General features: G+C 37.1%; 1 protein-coding gene across 8 annotated transcripts in view; it reads right to left on the reverse strand.

The window, feature by feature from the left end:
- The window catches only part of LRCH3 (leucine rich repeats and calponin homology domain containing 3), a 102,521-nt gene that overhangs the window by 24,655 nt on the left and 54,166 nt on the right, over window positions 1–23,700 (reverse strand). For 4 of the 8 annotated variants that reach the window (XM_055399332.2, XM_055399002.2, XM_055399074.2 and 1 more), the window contains exons 8-14: window positions 23,045–23,165; window positions 21,409–21,557; window positions 16,679–16,755; window positions 8,999–9,050; window positions 8,467–8,616; window positions 4,592–4,642; window positions 3,024–3,077 (exon numbers count right to left, since the gene is read on the reverse strand). In XM_055399332.2, the coding sequence (XP_055255307.1) occupies window positions 3,024–3,077; window positions 4,592–4,642; window positions 8,467–8,616; window positions 8,999–9,050; window positions 16,679–16,755; window positions 21,409–21,557; window positions 23,045–23,165 (654 nt within the window). The remainder of the gene's footprint in view (window positions 1–3,023; window positions 3,078–4,591; window positions 4,643–8,466; window positions 8,617–8,998; window positions 9,051–16,678; window positions 16,756–21,408; window positions 21,558–23,044; window positions 23,166–23,700) is intronic. The other 4 variants (XM_055399244.2, XM_055398988.2, XM_055399418.2 and 1 more) reach the window with 2 other exon arrangements.

Here is a 23,700-nt window from a genome sequence, read left to right on the forward strand (position 1 = left end):
CAGCAGGAGTCAACCAAGGGGTATATGTAGGGAATGAGAGACATTCCATGCAGAGGGAACAGCATTTGCAAAGATCCTGAGGTGGAAAAGGGTTTCTCATATCTGTAGAGCAGAAAAAAATGCTGACACAGCATGATACCAGAGATGAGAGACAGATAATGCCCAGAGTGCACAGAACTTACAGGCCATGTTAAGAAGTTTGTAACTTATTCTAAAGGGTTTGCAGACCACATTAAAGAAGTATATGAACTTTATTCTACCATGTGAAGATGATACTTAAGCTCTTAAAAGTCATTTAAGAGCAGTTTTGGTTAAGATCAGAGGAGAGGTATGATTTAAAAAATGGCTCTTTGTGTACATGCTGGACACTATTTGACATGCAAAAATATCTGAGACATGGTTCCTGCTTTTAAAGGCCATCTAATTTAAGCCAGACATGAATACTATTAAGTAAAATACACGTGGATGTGTTTGAAAATGGCTGAAATTTCAAATTTCACGTTAAGGGGGGATTTTATGGCTGTTTTTCCAAATTCCACTTTTTCCTTGATAAAAATGTCTGGGCATTCAGCACTTACTATACGTGTTATTAAATCTTATCTTCAGTTCCCCAAAGTGTTTTCAATTATAGTACAGGAGGCAACATAGCACGGTGTTCATGCAGGTTTTAAGTCAACTCAGATCTAGATCTGAACCAGCCTTGTACTTATTAGCTACGTGATCTTGGAGAAGTCAATCTGGACAAAACATTCTGTACCTCAGTAATCATTTGTAAAATGGTGTTAAGTTTACCCTTAGCTCTTTAGGCTGCTCTGAGGATGAATGACATAATGCTGGTACAGTGTCTGGATCATCACAGGCTCTCAGTATTTTTCTACATTAATTTATTATTTGCTTCTCAAGCCAATTAACTTCAACTAAAACCCCAGAAGCTTATTTCTTTCTAAGACTGCCCAGTTAAAATGTGTTTTATTCATCATAAAGGAAATGATGATTACAGAACACAGAGATTTTTGACAGTGAAAGTTTATGTAACAGGAATCTCATGCTGACGTATGTAGTTCATGCAATAGCATGCACAGCAGCAGCAGTCACCAGCTCCTAAGACAGGAATTGCTACAGACAATAGGCTTTTGAACTGCTGGTTTTCAACACTACAGTGAAAAAAGTAACATAAAACATGATGGGAAAACCAACTGTGTAAATGGTTAGAACCCTCTTGCAAAGCTGATAAAAATGAGGCTCTTCAATAAAGTTCTCATTTTATACTCATTTTCAGCTGATGAAACCGACAATAAGTAAACCAATGTGTTTTAAGGTATCGTCTAAATTTGCATGTGTTCAATAAAATCAAATAAAATTAAAAAAGAAAAGCAAACTAATGTTAACAAAGATCAGTAGATAGCATTTCAAGTTAATGTTTCCCTGAGTTTATAAAATGAAATGGGTATGGAGGGATAATCTTGAGATGGAAGTATTTTTTAAAAGTTTGGGATTTTCAGTAGCTTAAAATACATAATAGAATAGGGTGTCAAATATACAGTCGTATAATTAGCATCATGAAGTAATAAGGGAACCATTCATCATACAGGTGACTCACAAAACAAATTAATGATTAACAACGTACATCTGTAATTAGAAATTACATTTTTTTTTGAAGTAAGAGAAATCATTTTAATATATACATTTTCACTTCAGTCAATTCAACAATGATTGCTAATAGGCATGCAGGCCCACTTAGTTTGCTTCAAATTTGTTTATTTCTCAACATGCAGCAACCTTCCTAATGAGACAGTGAGTTGAACTATTTATTCTTAAAAAGTACAATGTACCTTGTCCTCAAAGAGTTTTATCAACTTTAACATTTTCAAAGAGCCCTATGAGGCTGCTCAATATGGTAGTTTTCCCCTGAAATTTCCTATTTGGGGGATGGCAAAACAGTCTAGAATCTTCCCCAGTCTACTGGTTGCTTGTATTCATATCACAGCTTGGCTGGCTAAGAGGTAGAGACTGAATAATATGTAGATAGCCTTCAAGCCCAGCTGAGTGAGACAGCTTCATTTTTAGAAAGGAAACCAAATCATGAAAACCCTAACAGTATGATTTGTTTCACGGTTCTTTTAAGAAGGGACGTAATCCTCATGCACAGGATTCTTTATGGCCTTCTAGAGTTTTCTGCTCCAGCCAGCCGTTCTCTAGCCAGGTGACTTATTGAACTTGCTGCAGAACTGAAAGCATGAAGTCTCTGACTACTTTCAAAGTTAGAGGTGGTGTTAGTCTTCTCATTTCCAGCCAAATGGATCCGACCACACTTTCAACCCTGGTGGCTGCACGTCTTCTTGAACAATACCAGCTCGATTTATGGCTTGTTCCTTCTCTGGGTCTGAGCATCTGCTTAAACCTCCTTGTCTCACTTCCCTGTAGCTCCCTATATTTGAAATGTTTTTACGGGATTCCTAATGTAAAAATATGAGATTCCCTGGTGGCTCAGCAGCAAAGAATCCATCTGTGAATGCAGGAGACACAGCTTTGATCCCTGGATCAGGAAGATCCCTGTACTCCTCCAGCCGCATTAGGGGCCGGAGGTAGATGGGGTAGAAGGCAGAGCCGATCAGGGAGATGAAGCCGCCGAAAATGAGAGCAGTGCGCAGGTTCTGGGACATGGCTCCAGCCGGGGCTACCCGGATTCTCCGAGTGCCCGGGACTCTCTAGAAATTACATTTTAAAAACTATTATGTCCTCTCCTCCAACACACATACAAAGCCAATATGGTTCTCAATGCAGATGTTTTACTTTTGAGAACACTAACAAAGGTATTTGAATCACATCTGCAGAATACTTGGAATACTGGGTAAATCATGAAAAGTAATGTAGGGAGACATTCTAACTACTTGTAAAGCATTCAGTAATGATGCTCATCATGTTTTATGGTATTTAGATCAATTCAGAAAGAAAAGTACAATAGCTATTCTTCAATCTTGAGACACAGCAATGTAAAACTCCATTTTGTGCAAGGTTCTTACCACTAACAAGGCACTATCATCAGTGTGCTGAGACCTTCTGGATGGGAAGGGACACTGGAGAGGTGGAGAAAAATGAAGCAGTGTCAAAACCAAGCTATGCACACACATGACGAATTTCACAAATACACATGCAGAGAGACATATTAACACATACTTGTAAAGATGCTAACATACAGGAACACATTCACAGTCATTCAGAATTCAAGCATCATAACAGCTAGTAAGTTGTAATGATTTTCTTCTAAAGAACTTAAACAATTTCAAATGTGATTTTATTGCCTAAAAACTTTCTAAAGGGAGGAGGGAACAGGAAATTAGTCTCTGTTCTAAGAAGAGAAAGCTGAAGTACAGATGCAGCAATAACAAAGAATTTCTGGTTATTTAGTGAGCTAGTGATAATTTCAAAACAATAAACCCAAGAGTCATGCCTCCTATTCAAAGCATCTCTTCATTACCTTTCAAGACAAAACAAGGGTACAATTGGAAATTTTAAACTGTACATGTCATTTTCCTGAAGAGATTTAAGTTTTATATAATGAATTACTCCAGAAGGATCATTAAGAAGGAATTGTTTGGGTAAAAAAGGAAGAGTATATTAACACCAAATTCTGACTGTCAAAGGTTTGTACAGTTATTACCATGAGAAGAAAAGACAACTGAAAATGCTTGAGTGAATCTTTCAGGTGTTACACCAATGCCCAAGTTCTCAAATAAATGAACAAAAATAGTTATTACATGTCTAAGATTTTAAAAACTTTATAATGGATAATTTAAAACATTTCCAATATATTTTACCAATCTAGAAACACTTGTACTACGAAAACACTGTGCTGAAAACTGATGCTCATAAAGCCCCATGTGTTAGGTTTTCAAATAACTTATTTTACAAAAAACAAAGTCATCATTCACATGAAAAAACATGTTAAAGCATTCTTAAGGAAGTGGTGATCATAAACTCAAAAAATAAAAAGGCAAAGACAAAGGAAAGTAGCTAATGAAAAAGCCAACTACAAGGAAAATATTTAGTAAGCATCAGTTTAACAAACCAAAACAGGTGCACAGATTTTTAAAAAGGTTAATAAGCAATTAATCTTACATGTCAATTTATAATGAAAATGTACAACTTACGATAAAATTAATGTGTACAAAGTATAACCAATAACATACACACTTAGGAAATGAGCTCTGAAGTAGAAATACTATGGAGAGCTTTTGGTTTAATACTGACACCAATCACCTGTGTTAGATACACATCTCAGGACCATCTCTCATTTCACAGTAGCTTTGAAAATGGATGAGGGAGATGATATCTCTGCTGGGGATGCAAGGAGGGTAATAAATAACCTCCAGATGGATGTGTATAAATTTAAAAAAAAAATCCTCATCTATAGATTGTGATAAACTTCCTGGCCCATGTTTTTTTCTCCCTAGTAAGTAGATTTTTGTGAAGGGAAAAAAGAAAATGGCAATAATTTGATCACTAAAAACATATGATAATCACATGCAAACGATTTCATTTTCACTGCAGTAATAAAAAATTTCAAAGAAAGGTGATTATATAAACTTACCTCACCAACTAAGGGGGTGTGTTGTTTTTGTGGACTTTGCGATGCTTTTTGCTATATACCCCACAAGAAAGGGAAGTTGGTTAGAATTTGGAACAATGGAAACGAAAAATTCTATTTATTAAATAACCACTCACATTAATTTCTGTATCTCTTATGTATGACACTTTTCTAAATTAACTAGTTACAAGATGCCAACCTTTCCTTAAGTAGCTTATGTTTTAAATGCGGAAAAGCAGTAAGCTGATATACAGTACTTTTCTGTGTATACAAGCATCTATAAACAGAACATTTTAAAAACTATGCTTTTTAAAATATGTACACGGATAAAAACATATTCACAGAGTAGTGATCTCTCACTAAATTCTCTCAATGAAATCATTCTTTCTCTAATGGCTTCAAATGTTATTCCAATGCTAACAGCTTTAGCTCTCTCCCATCAGCCAAATTTCAGGCTTGTATTTTCAAATGTTTGTGGAAACTCTCTACCTGGAAACCCCACTGTCATCTTATGTTCTACATAACCAAAAAAACCCTATCATTTCCGGTAATAACTGGCTCTTTCATTTAACTTGCTAATTTCTGTTATTACATCAATTAATAACCTCACAATATCTGCACTGTGTTTTATAATGTTCCTACACACAGTATCTCAAGTGATTCTTCTTATTCTGTGAGATAAACACCATAATCATATTCATTAAAGATGAAAAAATTGAGGATAGAGAGTTTATATGGTCTGTGCAAGGTCACAAAGTAAGCAGCAGAACTCAGATTTGTACCTATGTCTTCTGACTCTAAATCTGACCTTCTTTCCCCAAAGCTAACTCCCATTAAAACCATTCTTTCAGCCTCAAAATCTTGCTTTGGAACCTTTTTTCCCCCCATTCATTGTCAATAATTTTTCAACATTCACTACACATCTATGTATAAGACATAATGATGCTTCTTCTAAAAACTCTTAATTGTTATTTTATAAAACCCTTTGTGGTAGCAAGGGGTGTAGCAATTACCATACTAATAAAAGTACTAGGTGCAGCCACAATTATTCTGAAATAGTTGATATTTAACTGTTAAATATTACACAAATAAGGAAAAGAAAGGCATAGAATGGCTCAGTAACTTTCCAAAAGTCAAGCAAATAGCTAGTAGCAAAGCTAGATTCAAATTCAGGTATTTCTGATACTAGGACCTTACCATTGGACAACACTGCTCTTCTTTAGGAAACTTAGAGATTGTCTAGTTTTATGCCTTCATCTAATTACTGCAATTACTCTCTATTTCATTTTCTTTATTTCCTCATTTTTAAATATATTCTAACATGAGATTAGTTTCTCAGAAGTACCTTCCCTCTCATGTTTTTCTCCTGCTTAAAAACTAAAATTGCTCTTGTCTGCCTAACTGTTCAAGATCAAACTCCAATTTGACCTTTAATCAAGGCTATCTACAATGTAATTCTCTCTTACTAGTTACATGATTTCTACATAAGGCAAAAATATAAGAATTTATCATGTGTATGGTAGTTAAAGAAGATACACTTTGGCTAGAGTTATGAAACAAGAGAAAGCAATTAGAGGATGAGTGATTCATCTGTTCAATCATTTAAAAAGTATTAAATGAGTTATTTTATGTAAAATGCATAGAACAACACTGAGGACAATATGTGTTAGCCATGATCATTAACTGACAGTACAGCATTCTGGTCATTGACCAAGGATTTGAGACAGCCTGTCCCCCTTTTTCTTTCCAGTTTTATTGAGATGTAAGAATCTGCCTGCAATGCGGGAGACATGGGTTCAATCACTGGGTTGGGAAGATCCCCTGGAGGAGGGCATGGCAACCCACTCCAGTATTCTTGCCTGGAGAATGCCCAAGGACAGAGGAGGTTGGTGTGCTACAGTCCGTGGGGTCGCAAAGAGTCGGACACGACTTGAGCGACTAAGCACATAATTCACACATAGCATTGTATCAATTTAAGGCAGAAAGCACCATGATCTGACTTACAGAAGTCATGAAATGATTACCATAATGTTTAACGAGTATCTACCATCTCATACAGATTCAAAATAAAAGAAAAAAAAAACCAATGAAATGATGAACTCTTAGGATTTACTTTCTTAACAACTTTCACATTTAACATATATGCTGTATTAATACATTACATCTCTAATTCTTATTTATCTTATGACTGGAAGTTTGTACCTTTTGGATACCTTCATCAAATACCCCCACCCCCATGCCATGCCTCTGGTAATCACAATTCTGACTTCTTTTTCTATGAGCTTGTCTATTTTTGAAGTATAACTGATTAACAACACTATATTAGTTCCTGGTACACAATATAATGATTTGATATTTCTATATCAAAGTGATCACCATGGTAAGCCTAGCTACCATCAAGATTTTTTTTTAAAGCAACTATTCATTTTCCATCTGCTTCATTTCCATTTTCTATTCAGTCTATCTTGATTAGAATCTTTGATCTGCCACTTACTAGCTGAGTATTTAACCTTAGGAAAACTCTTATCCTCTCTGGGCGTCAAATATCATCACTGCAGGCTTTATACATTTAAAAAAACATAAGAATTTATCATGTGTATGGTAGTTAAAGACGATACACTTTGGCTAGAGTTATGAAACAAGAGAAGGCAATTAGAGGATGAGTGATTCATCTGTTCGATCATTTAAAAAGTATTTACTGAGCTTCACTGTTGGCGAAGGCTTGATTAGACCTAGGGAAACACCAGTGAATAAACATGATAGAAAGAATATGTCCCTTTCTTCATGGAGTTTATAGATAAACGGGAGAGACAGATACATATATATGGGCCACGCCACTAGGCTTGTGGGATTTTAGTTCCCTGACCAGGAATCCAACCAGGGCCTGTGGCAGAGAGAGTGTAGAGTCCTAACCACTGGACTACCAGGGAATTCCTGGGAGAAACATATATTAAACATGTGAAAATATAAATAATTATTTTAAAAAGAAAAAAATATCTAAGGTGATTACAGAACAAAAGGATATAAGTAATACAGGCCAAAAAAGTGAACCAGATTTAGAGACAACTATAGAGTCTGTTTAAAACAGAAGTATTAATAAGGATTATTAACTGAGTAGCTGGAGGGACTGATGCTAAAGCTGAAGCTGCAATACTTTGGCCACCTCATGCGACAAGTTGACTCACTGGAAAAGACTCTGATGCTGGGAAAGGTTGGGGGCAGGAGGAGAAGGGGACGACCGAGAATGAGATGGCTGGATGGCATCACCGACTCTGTGGACATGAGTTTGAGTGAACTCCGGGAGTTGGTGATGGACAGGGAGGCCTGGCGTGCTGTGATTCATGGGGTCGCGGAGAGTCGGACATGACTGAGCGACTGAACTGAACTGAACTGAACTGAGCTGGGGAGAAAACAGAAAGGAAAAGAATCTAAGCTGACTAAGGTATTAAGCCTGTAAGCCTTGCAAATTTTTGAGGTAAGGAAGTTAGTGATAGGTTCAGATAACAATAGTTTAAATCTTCATGGCACTTTACAGTTTACACAGCATTTTCACTTTCATGATGCACTAGAGATTTAGGAAACAGCAGCTGGACAGTAAAGTGATACATCTAATGACAGACAGCTAATTAAGAGTAAGAGACTACCACTGTCCTAAAAGCAAGATCAATCACTTCTGATTATCCTCAAGCCTACCTACCTTTGAGGACAATTAATCTAATCACAAACAGGAGATAGTTATACTATTTACTCAAGAATCCTTATGATTATCAATTTTTTCCCCCATGAAGACAATAAAATCTGACAGCCTCAGTGAAACAAATATGCACTTGATTCTAAGAAACTTTAGGAGTACCATTCAATGAACCCAAAGAACTCACCTTGACAAAGTCCAGGACAGCATCTCTTTGAATCTGCTTGGTCCTTATTTTCTCTTCCTCATACTGTAGGGCAGCAAGTTGTGCCTCTCTCCGAGTACGTTCTACTAATTGTTCTCTTCTCCGATGGAGTTCCAGGTCTGTCTGTGAAAACTGGAACAAGAGGATCATTTTGCATATGCAAGCAGGGATAAAGATCAACTTACTAATATTCTTTATCAATTTTGGGAAACTACTGCTGACCCAGGCAATTTTTACTTTGCATTCACTGAGTATTTCTTCAGATGTGCTTATTGCTAATTTTTTCCCATTTCTGCACTGTGTTCTTATATGTATTATAAAGACTTAACTTTCTCTCTGGTGTCTAAAACACTGCTACTCGTATCAGGTGCACATATTATGTTAATTGTAGATTGAAGAGACAGGTAATAATATTTATAGATGTTTGGGAATTAACTGCAATTTAAGTATTATAAAATAAGAAAATGATCTTAATTTAAAAAGAAACTAAAACTGGAAAATTTTTTTTTTTTACCTGATTGTGACTTGGTGATAGTGATAAGAGAGAAGATGGCTCAGCTGGAACCCTGATCCAAAAAAGAAAAATAGAAAAGAAAAAACTCTTTGATAAGACAGATAAATAAAAGATAAGTAGAATTTTACTGTTAATGTAGCTTTCTATTAATCAGCAGGCAAACTGTCTGGTCAACATTGAAAGACCAACTGCATTTTATAAACTTGAGCCCAAGTCATTAAATTAAGCTACAGGAACACCTGATGTCTCCAACTCATATTTCATGTGATGATATCACCGATCAAGCTATACATAGTGAACAACTGTCTATGTCAGCCAGTGCTGATGATAGTTATTTGAGATCACTTTTCAAACAGTATTGTTTCTTTATAGCTCACAGAACTACATCTTCTTTATTACTAGGACTGAAACAAAATACATATACATGGAGATGGTTTATACACAAAGCCACTTTATCAACACAATTCTGGAATACTACAGAACCTATAACTTTACGTGTAGAGCACATCTACTACCATTTTTAATTGAAGAGCAATTTTAGTAACAAAACTGAAGATTTTGTTGATTTTTATCTTTAAGAAAAATATGAAACCTGATTTGATGCTTAAAAAAACACAGTAAAACTTGCTTTTCAGTTTTATCGGTGTTAATTCTTATATTTTGGTATTTATTTCCTGTTGTACTTCCTAAAGTTTAAAAATATAATATGTAAGAAAACAAAAACTTAAGCTAGACTATTGTTCTTTCATGCTACAGTTTTTTCTTATATTGGTTCCAAATCTTTGAAGTATTCACAAATTTTTGTTTTTAATTTCTAGGCATTACAAAACTTTGACAGAATTCTTTATTATTTTTAAAAGGAACAGAATAAATTACTTAATGGCTACCAAATAAATTATTTAATAACTTCCTCTACAAGATTTAAAATAACGTTAAAGGTAGAGATTTAAAACTTCCTTAACTTTCTATTAATCCTCACCAACCTTTATCTTAGACACGCCTAACCAGAGCACACTCAGTCACAAGTCTTGCAAGAAAAGAGAGGAGTGTATTGGTAGGATAAGATTTTTAACTGGGATATAACCAATAAAGAATGAGAGATTAGTGACTCCAGGACCATGTACTAGAATAACTGGTATTAAGTGCAAGTTTGTCCCAAAAGACCAACTTCACTGTTAACATTTCTTTTAGCTTTTATTGGCCATCTATAAACTATACCAGACAGGATCATATAAAACCATCTCAAGCCCTGATTTGGACATTTTTCTTCAATAATGCTTTTTAAGCAAAACTTTTTACATCCTCATCCTTTTTATATCCTCATTTCTTTATCCTCTTTTTTACACCAAACCTCTTTAAAAGTTGGTTGAATTCACTGTTTCCACTTCATCTCATCCCAATTTATTTTGAACCCACTCCAATCTGGATCTGTCCTCACAACTTCACTGAAACTGCTCTCGTCAGTTTGGGAGATTTACATGTCCAAATCCAATAGTTATTCTCAGCCCTCACCTTCCTGAACCTATCGGCAGTATGTGAGATTTGCTTCTCTTTCTCCCCACATGTCCTGAGGATGTCTCTGCACTTAGCCTCTGGGACACGACCTTCTCTCTCCTATTTCCATAACCATTCTTGCTTGTCTCTACTACCATACCACTGTGCTCATTTCACACGCTAGCAAGGTTACACTCAAAATCCTTTAAGACAGGCTTCAGCAGTATGTGAACTGAGAACTTCCAGATGTACAAGCTGGGTTTTGAAGAGGCAGAGGAACCAGAGATCAAATTGCCAATATCTGCTGGATCAGAGAAAGCAAGGGAATTCCAGAAAAACATTCACTTCTGCTTCACTGACTATACTAAAGCCTTTGACTGTGTGGATCAAAACAAACTGTAGGAAATTCTTAAAAGAAAGGGGAGTACCAGACCATCTTACCTATCTCCTGAGAAACCTGTATGCGGGTCAAGAAGCAACAGTCAGAACTGGACACGGAACAATGGACTGGTTCAAAATTGGGAAAAGTTATATATTGTCATCCTGCTTATTTAACTTATACACAAAGTATGTCACACAAAATGCTGGGCTGGATGAATCACAAACTAGAATCAAGACTGCCAGGAGAAATATCAACAATCTCAGACATGAAGACGATACCACTCTAATGGCAAAAAGTGAAGAGAAGCTAAAAAGCTTCTTGATGAGGATGAAAGAGGAGAATGAAAAAGCTGCCCTGAAACTCAACATTTAAAAAACTAAGATCATGGCAACCAGTACATTACAAATAGAAAGGGAAAAAGTAGAAGCAATAACAGATTTTATTTTCTTGGGCTCCAAAATCACTAAAGATGGTGACTGCAGTCATGAAATTAAAAGATGATTGCTCGTTGGAAGGAAAGCTATGACAAGTCTAGACAGCATACAAGCAGAGACATCCCTTTGCCAACAAAGGTCCATATAGTCAAAGTTATGGTTTTTCCAGTAGTCGTGTACAGATGTGAGAGTTGGACCATAAAGAAGACTGAGGACTGAAGAACTGACGCTTTCGAACTGTGATGCTGGAGAACACTCTTGGGAGTCTCTTGAACTGCAAGGAGATCAAACCAATCCAACCTAAAGGAAATCAACACTGAATATTCACTGAAAAAGTGAGTGAAGTCGCTCAGTCGTGTCCGACCCTTAGCAACCCCACGGACTGCAGCCTACCAGGCTCCTCCATCCATGGGATTTTCCAGTCAAGAGTACTGGAGTGGGGTGCCATTGCCTTCTCCATTCACTGAAAGGACTGATGCTAAAGCTGAAGCTCTGATACTCTGGCCACCTGAGGTGAGAGCTGACTCACTGGAAAAAACCCTGGGAAAGACTGAAGGCAACAGGAGAAGCGGGCAGCAGAGGATGAGATGATTAGATAGCATTACCCACTCAATGGACATGAACTTGAGCAAACTCCAGGTAACAGTAGAGGACAGAGGAGCCTGGTGTGCTGCAGGCTATAGGGCCGCAAAGAGATGGACACAACTTAGCGACTGAACAATAACAACAAACAATCTAGTTGTTTAAGCCTTAATTCTCTCCCCTTTACTCTCAATTTATATATCTAGACCTGCTTACCTGGTAACACCACCAAATTTCTAGCAGCATCTCAACTAGAACATAACCACAACTTAATTTTCATCTCACACTTCAAAACTGTTTTGCCTTATTTACACTCCTTAGTGTTCCGTGAACACACCAAGTGTGTTCCTCTGTCATAGCTTCTGCCTAGACTGTTCCTCCCTTAGATTGCCAGAATCCTTGATCCCTCTTTGGGGTTTCGATCAAAATATCATTACCCCACAAAATTGCTCTCGCTTTCCCCTCAACCTGACTCAGTATTAACTCTTTCATCCTGCTTTATTTTTCTTTGTAGCACTGAGCAGTACCTGACAAGTATTTGTTACATATATTTGTCTGTTGTTGCGTTGTTAAAGGTTAACTATGTGACATCAGGGACCTAGAACATAACCAGACTATTACAGAAATATTGTTTAAACAAATGGCCGTGGTATCTTCCTCTCAAAAATACGGGATATTGATACAAAAATACATGTTTGTAATTATGCATTTTTAAATCTTGAACTTATTTGAGCTGGGTAAACCAGAACTGTACCTCTGTATGACAGACTCTGAACTGCCCTTCTGCTTTTCTTTGTTCATCATATCACATTTACTATAGCAGCTTTTCTAGTTTTGTCTAGGTAACATGAAACTAAAAATATCCAGGTATTTCTTTAATACTATGCTGCTTCCAGTAGAAATTAACGAACTTCATAGCACCAAGCCTGACATCATCTCTCCTGAACTAAAATGCCAATCAGGTTGTAAGTGAGCCCTTAAAATTTTTTTTGATATGTAAAATAAATGACAGCTTTGTTATTTTAACTAAAAATTTATTTACTCCATCTTAGCAAACAGTTATAAAGCACCTCCCAATTTATCATAATACTCTTAACATACCTCCTTACCTTTCTTAATCCTCAAGCAGATAGTGTCTGTGTTTGTGTGGGGGAGAGGGAGGTAGGAAGAAATGCACATGGTGGGTGATGGGAGGGGAGAATTGGGAGGAAAAAAGCAAACAACTTTTTTTTTCAGCAGTGACTAACAAGCAAGTAGCAGTCTATAAACTAACTTAATTCCTTTCAGTCTTTGTTACAGAAGGATTGATTGACACTTTGTAGGTTAACATATTCCTCAAGATGGGAAGCCCCAATGGCTCAAGAGGTAAAGATTCTTCCTGCAACGCAAGAGATGCAGGAGCCGCAGGTTGGATTCCTGGGTTGGAAAGATACTCTGAAGAAGGAAATAGCAACCTGTTTCAGTATTCTTGCCTGGAAAACTCCATGGACTGAGGAGCCTGGCAGGCTACAGTCCACAGGGTCGTTAAGAGTTGGATATGACTGAGCACACACATGAAGCAATGCAACAATACTCAAGTTACAGGCAAGGCTTGTGAGCCTTAGAGTTGCCAGCCATTCTGAGGTGCTTTTGTTTTTCTAGGTTCTAATTCATGATTCCATTTGAGGAGGATAGGAACTCTGAAATTCACAGCTATTTCCCAATACCTAAAAAAGTACTTAGCACATATGAGATATTTAGCAACATGAGGTATGTATTGATCTTAAAGCTCAAATGATGACAGATAAAAGTATAGAGTTCTTACCCAAAGACTGTATTGATCTAAAGATTTGAAACACCTAGTTAATAGTAATCATTGATTCAGATTCTAGCATTGTGGCAGGTTACATATTCTGAATGACTCTTCCAATGGAAACAAAAAAACTGTTCAATAAAGTAATCTTATAAAATGCACTGCTGAAGTGCACCCCCCCCCCAAAAAAATCCACAGGTTCTAAAAAGAAGTTAAAAGACAGGAACTCTGGATTAAGGTTTGGTAGGCAGATTTTTGGCACTCATGATCTCCTCCCCTGGTGCTACTCCAATAAATATGTTACATATCAGAAAAGGACTCTGCAGATGAAATTAAGGTTACTAATTGGTCGACCTTATCCAGGTGGGCCTAGTATAATCAGAGTGTTAGTTAGTGTTAGTCGCTCAGTCATGCCCGACTCTTTGCGACCCCATGGACTGCAGCCCTCCAGGCTCCTCTGTCCATGAGATTTTCCAGGCAAGGATACTGGAGTTGGTTGCCATTTCCTTCTCCAGGGGATCTTCCCAACCCAGGGATCAAACCCAGGTCTCCTGCACTGTAGGCAGATTCTTTACCAACTGAGCTACAAGGGAAGCCAAGTCATTAAAACCAGAAGAGGAAGGCAAGAGAGTTTGTGAGGTGTGGCAGAAAGGGAAATCAGATTTAAAATGTGAAGATCTGACCCGTCACTGCTGGCTTGAGATGGAGGAAACCATGAACGAAGAAATGTGGGTGGACTCTAGAGCAAAAATGACTCCCAGCTAACAGCTAAGGAGGTAATGGAGACTTCAATCTACAACTGCATGGAACTGAATTCTGCCAGCAACCTATATGAGCCTGGAAGTGGATTCTCCTCCAGGGCCTCTAGGTAAGACTCTAGGCTAGCCAACACCTTGACATTTGGCCTTGTGAGGGCCTAAGCAGAGAACTGAAACAAGCCTGCCCAGACTTCTATCTCTCAGAACTGTAATATAATAAATAGGCCTGTTTTAAGCAACTAAATTTGTGGTAATTTGTTATATAAGGGTCAGAGACATTACTTTGCCAACAAATGCCCATCTAGTCAAAGCTATGGCTTTTCCAGTAGTCATGTATGGATATGAGAGTTGGGACTATAAAGAAAGCTAAGGGCTAAAGAATTGATGCTTTTGAACTGTGGTGCTGGAGAAGACTCTTGAGAGTCCCTTGGACGGCAAGGAAATCAAACCAATCAATTCTAAAGAAAATCAGTCCTGAATATTCATTCATTGGACGGACCGATGGTGAAGCTCCCAATACTTTGGTCACCTGATGTGAAGAACTGACTCACTAGAAAAGACCCTGATGTTGGGAAAGATTGAAGGCAGAAGAAGGGGACGACAGAGGATAGATAAGATGGTTGGATGGCATCACCAACTCAATGGACGTGAGTTTGAGCAAGCTTCGGGAGCTGGTGATGGACAGGGAAGCCTGGCGTTCTTAAGTCCATGGTGTCACAGAGTTGGACATGACTGAGCAACTAAACCTAACTGAACTGAAGCATCAGAAAACTAAAACTTTAGTAAAGCAACTGAGCAAAAAGCTGGCTTTCACCTTGAGGGTGTGTGCCATATCCTGGAGATCTTGAGCTTTACTTATGATGGACACAGAAGGTAGGAGGGGCCAAAAATAAAGCAGAGGTCTATCCAACATGGGGAAATATAATAAGAAATCCCCGCATGATACTGGAATCTCAAATAACCACATTTTCAGTAAAGGGACACACTGGCAACTAAAAGGTCATTTTGAGATGAATTTCAAAGACATGAAATGTGTCTAAATCTTCATGAACTAACTAACAAGATTAAAAAGGCCAAGTTATAAGATTTCTTTCTTTCATTATTCTCCCTACAGTTTCTGTATTCATCTATAGCTCTGCCTTCTAAACAACTTTAATATCCTGTCAAGTATAAGTAACGAATGATGTATGACACTTTCTACACAACAAATTTAATGCTACTTAAGAACAGACTTATCAAGCCTACTTTTTTAAGATTTCAAAAAAAAAAGCAAAAAAATCAAAGGCTGAGAATTTTTCAATGATTGTGATACAGTTTATGACAAGAAACCTTTTAGAGTTCAAGAATAAGAAGCAGTTTTCTCAAGAGAAAAAAAAGCAGCAGCAGCAGTACTCTAAATGGTCAAGCTAATTTTAGAAATACCCTGTGAGGCAGTAATTATAGATAAAAGATTACTTCAACTGAGATGGGAATGAAGAATATGTCATTTTCTCTATTGTTCTGTCATCTAATAAAAAATTTAGGTAAAATCGCTGGACTCCTGAAATTCATGCAGCCCTATTTATGCATAAATCCAGGTACATCATTATAAACTTTATTAAGTATCTTCAAATAATTATACAGATAATGGTTTAGGTAATCTGAATTTAGAATTAGTAAGTCAGTTTTACTTCTTATTCTAGAGCACAAAGGTACATTTCTTCTTCTTCTTCAGTCGCTCAGTCATGTCCGACTCTCCGCGAGAAGAGGTGGCAAGAATACACAGAAGAACTGTAAAAAAAAGATCTTCACAACCAAGATAGTCACGATAACATGATCACTGACCTAGAGCCAGACATCTTGGAATGTGAAGTCAAGCGGACCTTAGAAAGCTAGTGGAGGTGATGGAATTCCAGTTGAGCTATTTCAAATCTTGAAAGATAATGCTGTGAAAGTGCTGCACTCAATATGCCAGCAAATTTGGAAAACTCAGCAGTGGCCACAGGACTGGAAAAGGTCAGTCTTCATTCCAATCCCAAAGAAAGGCAATGCCAAAGAATGCTCAAACTACCACACAATTGCACTCATCTCACACGCTAGTAAAGGTACATTTCACTTAGCTCTTAATACATTGTATTTAAAACTCGGAGAATCTAAACACTTTCATTATACATATATCTACACAAAACCAAAATCATTTCATGCTCTTACTACCGAGTTTTAAGACAGAAACAAATGACTAGCACTGGTTTTTCAAACCTATTTTGATGTGAATATCTTCTCATGTCTTCTGTTTTTTGAAATTCCCTCATGGGTATTGGCTTTATTGGTGACCCCTAGGCCAAAAACAGAAAAACAGATCAATTTAACACATGTATCCAGAAAAGTGTAATTACACAGTTCACATTTCAATGGCATTTAGGAATCAGCATATTATATTACACTAAAAATATTTTAACAAAATCTTGGAATGTGAATTTTCATGTTTAGAAGAATTATAGGCTGTATCACTGCTTTGGTAAACAGAAAACTGTTCACAATCCAAAAACATTTATTTTTTAAAAATGTAGATTTTACTCTCACTGTATTTTATGATTTATAATGACCATACAGTAATATTTACAAAACAATAAGATGTGAAAGTTGGAAAGAATCTTAGAGGTCGTTGAGCACAAACTCTCCTCTAGAACAGGAACTCCTACCGATCCTATCCTGACTTTTGCTCAGCCTCTCTTGACTATTCCTGGTAACAGCAAGTTCACTGGGGAGATTACATTTCTTTACTTCATCATCATCATAAATTGTACTTATGTTATGTTAGACAAATAGTCCTGGGGATGCTAGTAGAATATCAAGATAAAGTAAAAAGTAATTTCTTCCTTTTTCTTTAAAGATTTATTTAATTATTTTATTTATTATTTATTACCCATTTATTGTGATGGGTCTTTGCTGCTGCATGCAGGCTTCCTCTACTTGCAGTGAGTGTGGGCTACTCTTTGTTCTGATGTGCGGGCTTCTCACTGAGGTAGCTTTTCTTATTGCGGAGCACAAGCTCTAGGAGTGCTGGCTTCAGTAGTTGCAGCACATGGGTTCAGCAGTTGTGATGTACTGGTTTAACTGCTCGGCAACACATGGGATCTTCCTGGACCAGGGACAGAACCAGTGTCCCTTGCACTGCAAGGTGAATTGTTAATCATTGCACCACCAGGGAAGTTCAAAAGTAATTTCTGTTTATGGTAAAATATAGTATTAATTGGGGCTTCCCTGGTAACTCAGTGGTAAAGAATCTGCCTGTGATGCAAAAGATGCAGGAGACCCAGGTTTGATCCCTGGATGGGGAAGATCCCCTAGAGAAGGGCATGGCAACCCACTCCAGTTATTTTTGCCTGGAGAATCCCATGGACAGAGGAGCTTGGGAGGGCACAGTCCACAGGGTTGCAAAGAGTTGGACACAACTAAAGTGACTTGAACACGAGCACGATGGTATTAATTAGGGCTTTCCTGCTGCTTGTGGTAAAGAATCTGCTTGCAATGTAGGAGACCACCTGCAATGTAGGAGATGTAGGTTTGTTCTGTGGGGTGGGGGAGATCCCCTGGAGAAGGAAATGTCAGCCCACTCCAGTATTCTTGTCTGGAAAATCCCATGGACAGAGGAGCCCGGCAGGCTACAACTTAGGGACTAAACAACCACCACCACCACGGTATTAATTAAAAGAGAAATAGTGGCAGTGTAGTAAAGAATCTGCCTGCAATGCAGGAGACCCGGGTTCGATCCCTGGATCAGGAAGATCCCCTGGAGAAGGAAACGGCAACCCACTCCAGTATACTGCCTGGAGAATTCCATGGACAGAGGAGCCTGGAGGGCTACAGTCCATGGGATTACAAAGAGTTGAACATAACTGAGCGACTAAAACACACATTTATAAACTGAAGGGTAAAGGTCATTTAAAAAAATTATTGATGAAAACTTAACTGGTTTAAGTTATATGGCTTATATACTGAAAAATATAAATCAAAGATAGAGACACCATGTATTTTGTCAAGTGATAATCTATAAAAACAATATAATCCTACTTGAACACCAAAGAAAATCAACAAAATAGGTATTCTAGAAGGGAAAAAAACAACCCAACTTATCCCCCCTAAAAATCTAAAAATCAAATGGAAAACTATTTACAGTCTATCTCCAAGAAAATCTTAGGTGAATTACTCCAAAGGGCTAAAGCTGATTCCTGTAAAGTCTAGGCATAAGGATCATATTAAATGAGACACAATTCTAGAATCTGGATGAGAGAATATTTATTCTAATTTTAGTGAATTTGAGTTTTTAAGTAAACAGAAATCTTAGTATGCTACCATCAGTGACTTATCACCCAGGTTTTACAATACTGTGATTACTTAAAATTACTGCAAGAGGTGCATGAAATTTTCATGACAAAAATGAATGTAACAGTTTAATTAAAAAAGTAAATATGTTACAGTCTATAAGCCATACCCCATTTTATCATATTTCTATGCATGTGACAGGTATTATGATAAAACTTAAATAATAGCAGAGTGTTTAAAATCTCAAATAGTTTTTAACAACCCATTTTTAGGCAGTATCCAAGAATATAAAAAAAAATATTTCTTCACTGGTTATTAAACCATTTAAAATAATACTGCTTCACTTTATTTTTAATATATGCGTGGTGGTTTAGTCACTAAGTCGTGTTAGACTCTTGCAACCCCATGGACTGTAGGCCGGCAGGCTCCTCTGTCCATGGGATTTTCCAGGCAAGAATACTGGAGTGGATTGCCATTTCCTTCTCCAGGGGATCTTTCAGACCTAGGAAGCGAACCCAGGTCTCCTGCACTGCAGGCAGATTTTTATATATGCCAAGCTTCAAAAGCCTTATGACACAGAAGTTCTAAAGAGCCTTATGACAGAATCAAAAAGACTACTATACGTAATAGGTAGATGGAATCAAAAAACATATTACAAATTAGCCAATATAATGGATTAAAGAAATGATATTTTTCACCAGCAGTGTAACAGGCATTTTCACTTTTAGTAGAAATACCTCATCTACACAGGATAATTAACCATAAAATAGTCAAAGAGAAAGACTACAAGAAAAGAAAAAGGATTCCCTTTAAGATTATAATGTGGGCACTGTTAAATTTTATTGCCAAGTAGATGCCCTTTGCTCTAGCAGAAAAGCTCATAGCCTGAACCATAAGTAGTTTCGTTAATCACCCGTACACACTGCTATCTGTAGGCTGCAGGACTTTGATTCACAGCAATGGACATTATCGGCTGGTTTCACCTTTTGAGATGTCAGTCACCCATAGTCAACCATGGTCCAAAAATATTATATAGAAAATTTCAGAAACAAACAATTTATAAGTTTTATACTGCATGACGTTCTAAGCAGTGTGGTAAAATCACAAGCTGTCCCACTCCATCCCACCTGGGTTACGAATCATCCCTTTCACCAGGGTATCCTGCCTGTTAGTCAGTTAGTAGCTGGATCAGTTAAGTTTCTCTCAATTATCAGATTGTCACACTACAGTAGTGCTTGTGTACAAGTATCCTATTTTATTAATAATGGCTCCAAGTACAAAAGTAGTAATGTTGGTAATTCAGATATGCCTGAGAGAAGTTGTAAAATGCTTCATTGAAGTGAAGAGGTCAAAGTTCTTGAATAAGGAAAGAAAAAAATTGTATTCTAAGGTAAGATCTACAGTAAGAACAAAGCTTCCATCTGTGAAGTTGTGAAGACAGAAAGAGACATTCATGCTAGTTTTGCCACTGCACTTCAAACTGCAGACGTTACACAACCACAGTGTGTGTAAATGAATTCTTAGTTAAGATGGGGAAGGCATTAAATTTGTGCAGTGAGACACTAAGAGAGAGTGTGAGTGTCCACACATCCAAATTCACATAATTTTTGCAACAGTATACTGTTGCAACTACTGTATTATTATTAAGTTATTATTCTTAATCTCTTACTGTGCCTGATTTATAAATTAAACTTTATCATAGGTATGTATATATAGGAAAAAACATAGTACATATAGGGCTCAGTACCATCCATCTACTGGTGCTCTTGGAATGTATTCCCCCCAAATATGGGGTGGGGGGAATAATGTATCTATCAAACTTTAAATACAAGAGTGTCTTTTGAACCAACAAAAAATACTGTGTTCAAAAGTCTTCAGATGGAAAACCAAGTTTTTTTTTTTTAAAGAATGATAATAACACTCTATAACATGTCCCACTTGAAGTGACTATTCGCTATTTCTAAAAGACTAAATACATCATTCTTCAAAAAGGCCCCAAGTGTTTCTCAAATAATCCCTGTTCAGAGACTGGGACCAACTCCAGACATTAACATCACACACACTGAAGTGGAGCCATTTTATTATGCTGACTAGATACACTGAAGAATGCTGTTTCTACTTGAGACCCTTGGGGAACTGGCAGAGACTTCGCAGTGGGCTGAATGCTCATTTGTTTTCTAAGGCAACTCAATGCTCCACTATAACAGACACCCAGGAATTTTAATGGCAAACAATTTATATTCTGTGTGACTTAGCATAAAAGCACCAATATAATTAAGCTCATCATAAAAATTCTATGGTTGAGTTTGTATGTTGCTCCAAAAGTCAGCTGTTCCTTCAATTCTTAATTACTTACCAAACTATGTTTTATCAGTTAATAAAAAAGCACTAAGAATAACAACAAAAAGCATCATATTCCTTTCCATTTTCTTAGGACTTCTTTAAAATTCTGAAATCTGTCCTTTTATTTGAAAAATAAATCTCAACTTTACTTAAGACTACTGTCTGATTTTAAAAATAGTTTGAAAAAGTAATAAAATTGGAACTAAAAACAAGTAACTGAGCTTAAACTAACAAATCACTGATATGACAGAAATTTAGACTATCATAAATTGTTTTTACTGGGGGATGGCAACAAATTTAGGTTTAAATGTGTATACTACCTCATGAGAGATTCGCCGTTGTTCAATATATGCCATAAACTGTGAACTGAGGCTGTCTGAGTCCAGGCCCTTGTGTGGTCTCACCTCATCCTCGTCTTCCTCCGCAGTACAGCTGTCAATATAGTCAATCTGATCTAGATCATGTTCCACTGTCCATTGGACACAAACACACACACACATTAAAAAAAAAAATTCAAGTTAGATAGCCAACAAAAAACATTAAATTGCAATTCTTTCCTTTTCCTTAACATTTTCTATTCTGAAAGCGGGAAGAATAAGTTTAAATTACACAAGCCTTTATCATTTAGTCCATGGTCACTTGCAAGAACAGGCTAAAGAAAAGCGCTAGTCTTGATTCACTATAAAGAATGCAGTAATTGACAGTAATTATTGCAATTTAGACCTTTAGTATTTCTTTTTTTCTTTGGCTAGCTCTTGACTATTTTAAACAAATTTCACTCTGTGAGACAAAAAGAGGAAGAATAATTTTTTAATGTTGAAGGGTATATCTTCTTTTAGGTTTTGCTTCATTTTTTTGGATGTTTTAGGTTTGGGGCGTAATTATATCTCTTTGAAGAATTAGGCAGAAAACCTAACACAATCAACTCTAAATAAAAGTGAAAAGACAGGAGGAAAGACTTGGTGATAAAGAAATAGATACTGATGACTGTTCCCCTATTGTAACTGCTGTCTATTACTAGAAAAAATGATTTTCCTATTTAGATAATTATTTTTTAGAGGTCAGTATTGCTGGTATGTTGCAGCAGTTTGTGGATGGAAGGGAATCGTTTGAGGAGTTTTTGCTTCTCAAAATGCTCTGGAGTGAGATGCACATAAATACGATTCAGATGCCCTTGAAGAGCACAATTTCAGATGAAAGACAAGGCAGACATCAAGAATACACTGAATTTCTAAAAGAGGTCACACAATGACCACAAAGAGAATCTTTAAAAAGGAGAATACTTCTAAGAAGATCATGGTTAAATCAAGATTAGCAAAGATCAGGCTTCCCCTATGGCTCAGTGATAACAAATCTGCCTGTCAATGCAGGAGACACGAGTTCGATCCCTGATCCAGGAATTTCCCACATGCGTGGAGCAACTAAGCCTGTGCACCAGAACTTTTGAGCCTGTACTCTACAGTCCAGGAGCCACAACTACTAGCCCATCTGCTGCAACTATTGAAGTTTGAGCGTCATAGAGCCCACACTCCACTACAGAAAAGGCCAGTGCAACAAGAAGCCCACACACTGCAGCTGGAGACTGCGGTGTAAAATGCAGTGTATGATCTCTGCAATTAGAGAAAAAGCCAACGCAGCAACCAAGACTCAGCACTGCCAAAAAAAAAGATTAGCAAAAGTCTATTCCAGATAAACTGTCCTTAGTAAAGTTCTCTCCCGAAATAAAAATAAGAGAAAAACATTATATTTTAATTACAAGCCTGAAAACATAGAGCAATTGAAATTTAAGCCTAATAGAAACATTTTTTTTTCTAATCATATGAGAAAAGGATGGAGGTCTCTAAAAAAAGAATGGAAGAAGTTACAGATATACAAATAAAAGGAATGTATGTGAAAAGGCCATTTAAAAAGTCAGAGATAAAAAAGATTTTGGAAGTTGTCAGGAATCATGTTTACCTCCACCATTTGTTACTACTAAACTGCTGTGATTCTCCTGGTATTGGCTTTCTCTTCGTAGTCTTTGTTCTTTAGTAATTTCTGCTACTCGAAGAGGCAGATCTGAAAATTCATCTGTAGGCTTAAAAAAATAGCAGAAACACTACAATAAATCACTTCAAATTTTAGCCAAGGTGTTTATAGCATAAACTCAGAATTTATATTTTTTAAAAAAGAGCAAAATAATTCCAGAGATGCATCTAGAAAGATGCACATATTATTCAACAATATGAATGTACTTAATGCCACTGAAATGCACACTTAAAAATGGTTAAAATGGGGCTTCCCTGGTAGTCTAAAGGTTATGAATCCGCCTTGCAATGCAGGGGACACCAGTTCAATTTCTGATCCGGGAAGAACCCACATGCTGTGAGGCAACTAAGCCTGTGTGCCACAACTACTGACCTTGTGCTCTAGAGCCCGGGAGCCACAACTACAGAAGCCCATGGGCCCTGAAGCCTGTGCTCCAGCAACAAGAGAAGCCACTGCAGTGAGAAGCTTGCACACCATACCTAGACAGTAGGCCCTGCTTGATGCAACTAGAGAAACCCTGAGAGCAACAACACAGACCCTATGCAGCCCCCCCAAAAATAAGTATCTTTTTTGATATTGCCACA

Source organism: Moschus berezovskii, chromosome 1 (genome assembly GCF_049115385.1).
Source record: "Moschus berezovskii isolate FMDL1 chromosome 1, NW_MosBer_1.0, whole genome shotgun sequence".
In the NCBI taxonomy this organism is placed as follows: Eukaryota; Metazoa; Chordata; class Mammalia; order Artiodactyla; family Moschidae; genus Moschus; species Moschus berezovskii.